We start from the raw sequence: 6,421 nt of genomic DNA, 5'->3' as shown, positions 1-6,421 counted from the left end.
GTTATGTTTAACATGGGAATATGTTCACAATATATAAGTGGGAACAGTTTTAAAAGTGTGTTCACTATTATCACATGCTGTAAAATATAATAAATATATGTACATACAAAAGAATTAAAAACAAAATCTAAAATAATGTTGAAAAATTCACAGTGCTTATTTTCGAGTGGTGGAATTCAGCAGTTTTCATTTTACTTTAGATTTTCTACAATGATTTTGTTTTATTTTTGAAATAAGAAAACATTATTTAAAAGTATACTGAAATTCTTAACAGCAGTGAGACTGTTTAAAGAAAGAAGGGACACTTGAAAGCACCAAAATGAAATCAAGACAACCTTGCCGGCCCAACGTTTTAAAAACTACGGACGTAGTTTGTACAGAGGAAAGGGCACTGGACCTAGATGCTGACACTAAATTGCTGTGCACTTGAGCAAATTACTTAAATGATCTGAACCTGGTACTTCATCTGCAAACTTCAGATTGACCTATACAGTCCTTATGGTCCCTTTCAACTCACCTTTCCTGAGCCTTAGTGCTCATCCTTAAAGAAGAAAAGTAAAAGTCCCCATTATCATGTGTGCAAATGTTATGTATTTGCAGAGCTGTTCTAACCCACTTCATTTGGAGAGTTATCAAAAAATGATCTCAAAAGAGAAAATAGAAGAAAACACCCATGTTTTCTCAGCGGCCTACTCTACCAGGCATGTGCCTGGTTTTGAGGGCACAGAAAGACTTTAGGGCCCTCATAGAGTTCAAAGTCTGGTGGGAGAATCAATACTTACAATAAAAAGTGATAAATGACAACAGGGCCTTGAAAGATAGGTTCTTCAGGGAGTAGGTAAGAGTATGCCAAGTAGAAAGAAAAGCATGTACACACACAAGACACTAGAGGGAGGCTGTGGTTGACACACACAAACGGGCGGTTGTTTTGTGGTCTCTCTGGCAGCCTCGTTCTTCTCACAGTCACACAACACCCAAATCTCTGTGGGTGCTGAAAGATAGGTTGCCGCACACTCGGGATCAAGAGGAATTGCAGCACTCATTTCCAAAGGTTTCGTGTGTGTTCGCTCAGGCGGGTGAAACTGGCGGGAAACGGCAACACAGAAGACTTTCTCTGAGACACCAAGAAGGCCGAGGCTGTAGAAGTCTCAGAGCCGCCGGCGGCACTTTCGATTTAGGATTTCCCGCCAATCTCAGTTTCTTTATCTTCTAAGGCCCCGCCCACTCCGGAGAGGCTGATCGTTTTGAGGGCGGGGAAGCTTGGGAAGCCTATCGATGTCTCTGGAATAGACTGCCCTGCCCTGCGCCGTCGCATCAAAATCCCGTAGACTCTCCGTCGATTACCGAGCGGTAGTTTCGGCCGCGTTACTTGATCTGCAGTTTTGCCGGAGGCCGTCGGGAACTTGAGCTGGAACCATGGTGCGTTGAATCCCGAGCCATGGCAGGGTTGGGGCAGAGGTCCAGTATCTTGGGGGATGGCGAGTCGCCTCTTCTGTCATGCTTAGAGTGACCCGGGGCCTCGGGGCATGGGAGCCTCAGCCGACGGAGAGCCTAGACAGTGATTCAGCATCTCCGGCCAGGCGGGTCGAGGAGCTGTCGGTAGTCGGTGCGGCCTTTACTCCTGGGCTTACTTCGTTTCGTGCGGGACTTTGAACACCTCCTCCCTAGTCAGCTAGCCGAGTCTGCTTCTCAAGGTCCTTCGGTTGTGTAGAATCCGAGTAATCTAGAGTGGGCTTTTATACTGTGTGGGGAAGAGGGAGGAGAAAATAAGGACTTGATTTGGAGGCTTTCCAGTACCGCCAGTGAGGACTTGACGCCAGGGTTTGGGTTCCAGGATTGTGGCCGTTTTCCTGGTGGGCTTGTCTGATTTTACTCTCCCTTAGGACTCGATCAGAAAAGGCCGTTTTCAGTTACTTTTCCAATCACCTAGGTCAAAAAATGAGAGGGAAAGTGATGGAATCAGGGCTGCCGTATAGGGGCTTCCAGTCCTATGTCTGCCGTTCCAGCACTCAACCACTCATCCCCTTGATTATTCTCTCAAGTACTGTACTGATGAATTTGTCTTAATACCGCCATCACAGCAATAATGATTCTGTTGCTGCACTTATTGGTGTCCACCTCCCACTTTCTAAGGACATTTTCATAATAAACATCATAATATAAGGTAGAAAGGAAAGTGTAGATAAAGAACTATGAGAGTCCGCACTGGGAAGAGTTTTGGAGAAAAGATGGAGAAGACTTCAAGAAGGAGACATTTGAGCTAGTTAAAAGGAAGGGTTTTGGCCATATGTTAGAGTCCAGTATAAGGGAACAGCATAAGCAAAGATATGTGGGGAAGAAGGAGGAGAAAATAGAGATGTGACTTGGAGGCTTTGCAAAAAGTTGTATGAACTTTAGTAATTGACTGAACCTATGGTGTCACCATGAGTTGGAATCAGCTTGATGGCAAAGGGTTTGGTTTGGCTTGGAAAGGAGTGCTGTGGAGAGTGGTAGAAAAGGAAGTTGGGATGATATGACCCATCCGGATTTGCACACTCCCCTACATGACAAATGTGTGTAGAATTGACTTGCAACTGAGTAGAGTAGTAATCTTACTCTAAGGTTGCATTAACAAAATTGTGTTTGTGTTGCATGGAAACATATTTGAGAACATTTCTTCATGATACAGCATGTTAAGAATTGGGATTTGTAATGTTCTTGTATTAATGGATCTTTTTTCTTTTACTTTCAGTTTCGCAACCAGTATGACAACGATGTCACTGTTTGGAGCCCTCAGGTAAAATTAAGTCATGCCATTTCTATGCAGTGGCTTTTGGTGGCTACAATATGTTTAGGAAGTCATGAGATTGTATGCTGTGAGAAAATGGAATATAATCATTTTAGATATTCCTGGAACTTAAATTTTTTTTTCATTAAAATGTTTCCTGGTTTTAAAAAAAAATCATTTGAGATTTAACTATGCTTACCTGAGGTTGGGAAGCTCCAGAATAACTTTTACTTTGTAATAGTGTCTTCTAACATGACTCTAAGATGTGTTGTTTTTTCTCTTTAGGGCAGGATTCATCAGATTGAATATGCAATGGAAGCTGTCAAACAAGGTTCAGCCACAGTTGGTCTGAAATCAAAAACCCATGCAGTGTTGGTTGCATTGAAGGTAAATAAAATAATAAATATGTCTTTCTCGTTTAGAAACAGAACTACTAAACATAGATTTCACTGTGTAGACAATAAAGTCATAAACTTCTTTTTGTTGTTGTCGTCGTGGTGAAAGTATGTACACCAACACGTTCGCCAATACGACAGCTTACACATTTACAATTCAGTGACAGTGAATACATTTTTCATGTTGTGCCACCATTATTGCTATTCTTTTCTAAAATATTCCACCACCCTTAACATAAACTCAGTGCCCCCCAAACAAAAGCGCCCTTTTACTCTCCTTCCCACCCTAAGTAACCGTTAATAATCTTTTGTTTTTGTATGTTTGCTTATTTCTTCATAAACTTGCTTTTATGTCTTTTAATCTCTCTATTTAGAGGGCACAGTCAGAGCTTGCAGCTCATCAGAAAAAGATTCTCCATGTTGACAACCATATTGGTATTTCAATTGCGGGGCTTACTGCTGATGCTAGACTGTTATGGTGAGTATGATTATGAAAAACAAAAGGAATATCCTTTTTGATTCACATTTGACTAGTCTACATTTCTAGAAAAGATCTATTTTAGAAAGTTGTTTGCCAGAATGTTTATAAGTTAAAGTTGTGGGCTTAGTGGTCTTGGGTTCAGTAACTAAGTATTCCATTGCTTGGTCCCTGTATAGTAACTAATAGAATAAACCATATTAACACTGTTGAGAAGAAATTGAGTAACATGATACTTGTTGATTCAGTGTATATTGTCGAGACCATGTTACGTCTAAGAAGAGCTAGACACTTGTCTGGTTTCTAAAGATGAGCTGAACCACCCTTGCTTTCTTTCATAAGTATTTACTGTATTAGACATTTATTTTTTGCAAAGCTCAACACTGGATACTGTGGAGTATACAAAAGTGAATCATACACAAATCTTGTTTTCAAGGAACTTAAAATCTAGTTGTATATGATAAGCGTAATATCTATAATATAACGTAGAAAATGGAGAGTTTTCAAAAAGTAACACATAAATTTCTGTGGAAGTCTAGAGGAGAGAGATTATTTCTCATTGAGAGGCCATGACACCAGAACATACTAAAGTGGCTCGTATACCTGCCAGTAAACCTCCAGGGGCAGAAAATGTAACTGGAACATGTGTATCCCAGAGACTGTGAAAGGGTTTTTAATACTCTAACATGTAGAGCACTAAACATAGTGTGTTTCAGGTAGTATGTGAGATTTGTGTTGGAAGGTGGGAGGTACTTAGCTAACACTTATCTTTTAAGTCCATGATTTGATTAGGAAAGAAAGAATATAAACTCTAAGAGAAAAATAGTAATGCTGATGTTTAAGATTTTCAAGTTTTCCAGCCAGACCTTTGCTCTCTTAGGTCAGCCATGTAGTGACAGCATTGTTGGTTTCTATCAGTTCTTGCAAATTTAAGATATTTTCATGTACTACAGAGACTTAGGCAAAACTGTTTAGACTAGCATTATCTAAAAAGTAATACAGTGCAAGCTACAGCTATAATTTTCTAGTAGCCACATTAAAAAAAAGCCAAAAGATATGGGAGAAATGAATGATAATTTTATTTAATCTATGTAAAATATTATTATGTCAGCATGTAATCAATTAAAAATTATTAAGATATTTTACATTCAAAGCTAAGGATGTGAGCTTTGGTGTGTATTTTGCACTTACAGCACTTCTCAATTCAGACTAGTCACTTTTCAAGTGCTCAGTAGTCACGTGTGGCTGCTGTGTTGGACAGTGCAGTTTTAGACATCATTGGGAAGTAGACTTAAATAAACAAATAGCTTGGTGCCTGCAGTCAAAATTTGATCATCAGATGTGACAAAGAATAAACGGGACCAAGCAACATGGAAAGAAAGACACATAGCCATTTCTTGTTGTTTATCCTTTTGGCTCTAATAGTTAGGCATGAATTTGCCTTTCCCCAATGTTATACTCACTTGAGTCTTGTTAGTTTTAACAATGAGACTCAACAGTCTGGTGTCCAGTAACTCCTCTGCTCTGCTTATGTATAGAAATAACATTGGCAGGAACTCATAAGGATGTCCTCTAGTATAAATTCTATTTTTTGCAGTTGCTCTATTTTTTTGATATGATGTTGAATTCTATTGGCTAGAGTTTTGTTGAGAATTTTTGCATCTATATTCGTGAGAGATATTGGTCTGTAATTTTCTTTTTTTGTGACATCTTTGTCTGGTTTTGGTACCAGGGTTATGCTGGCTTCATAGAATGAATTTGGAAGTGTTGCTTCCTTTTCTGTGTTCTGAAATATTCTGAGTAGTACTCGTACAAGCTCTTCTCTGAATGTTTGGTAGAATTCTCCAGTAAAGCCGTCTGGGCCAGGGCCTTTTTTTGTTGGGAGTTTTTTTTATTACCTTTTCAATCTCTTCTCGTTATGGGTCTGTTCAGATTTTCAACTTCACTTTGTTGTAGTTTGGGTAGGTAATGTGTTTTCTAGAAATTTATCTATTTCCTCTAGGTGTTCAAATTTGTTGGAGTATAGTTTTTCATAATACTCTGTTATCCTTTTTATTTTAGTTGGGTCTGCTGTAATGTCACCCATTCCATTTCTTATTTGGGTTATTTGCGTCCTCTCCTGTTTTTCTTTTGTCAGTCTGGCCAGTGGTTTGTCAATTCTTTCAAAAAACCAACTTTTGGTTTTGTTGGTTCTTTCTATTGTTTTTCTAGACTCTATTTCATTTATTTCTGCTCTGATCTTTATTATTTCCTTTATTCTGGTGGCTGTGGGCTTTTTTTGCTGTTCTCTTTCTATTTCTTTCATCTGTGTTGCTAATGTTTTGATTTTGTCCTGTCTTCTTTTTTGATATGTGCATCTATTGCTATCAGTTGTCCTCTGAGGACTATCATTGCTGTGTTCCAAAGGTTTTGGTATGATGTGTTTTCATTCTCATTTGATTCTAGGAATTTTTTTATTCCATCTCTGATTTCTTCTATTACCCAGTGGTTTGTAAGCAGGGTGTTATTCAGTTTCCATGTAATTGATTTTTTTTCCTTGCTCTTTCTGTTATTAATTTCTACCTTGAGGACATTATGGTCAGAGAAGATACTTTGTATTATCTCAGCTTTTTGGATCTTGTTGAGGATTGCTCTGTGGCCTAAGATGTGGTCTGTTCTGGAGAAGGTTCCATGTGCATTGGAAAAGAATGTGTCCTTCGCAGCGGTTGGATGGAGTGTTCTATATATGTCTATGAGGTCAAGTTGGCTGATTGTGCCCTTTAGGTCTTCTGTATCTTTGCT

At 39.0% G+C, this 6,421-nt stretch overlaps 1 protein-coding gene across 1 annotated transcript in view; it reads left to right on the top strand.

The window, feature by feature from the left end:
- The first annotated feature begins 1,326 nt into the window (after window positions 1-1,326).
- The window catches only part of PSMA1 (proteasome 20S subunit alpha 1), a 16,994-nt gene continuing 11,899 nt past the window's right edge, over window positions 1,327-6,421 (top strand). The window contains exons 1-4 of the mRNA XM_023737436.1: window positions 1,327-1,419; window positions 2,732-2,776; window positions 3,053-3,154; window positions 3,537-3,640. Of these exons, the coding sequence (XP_023593204.1) occupies window positions 1,417-1,419; window positions 2,732-2,776; window positions 3,053-3,154; window positions 3,537-3,640 (254 nt within the window). The 5' untranslated portion in view covers window positions 1,327-1,416. The remainder of the gene's footprint in view (window positions 1,420-2,731; window positions 2,777-3,052; window positions 3,155-3,536; window positions 3,641-6,421) is intronic.

Source organism: Trichechus manatus, unplaced genomic scaffold, assembly GCF_000243295.1.
Source record: "Trichechus manatus latirostris isolate Lorelei unplaced genomic scaffold, TriManLat1.0 scaffold00006, whole genome shotgun sequence".
Taxonomy (NCBI): domain Eukaryota; kingdom Metazoa; phylum Chordata; class Mammalia; order Sirenia; family Trichechidae; genus Trichechus; species Trichechus manatus.
Note: the sequence above shows the minus strand (reverse complement) of the source record. Positions and strands in the feature narration are given on the sequence as shown.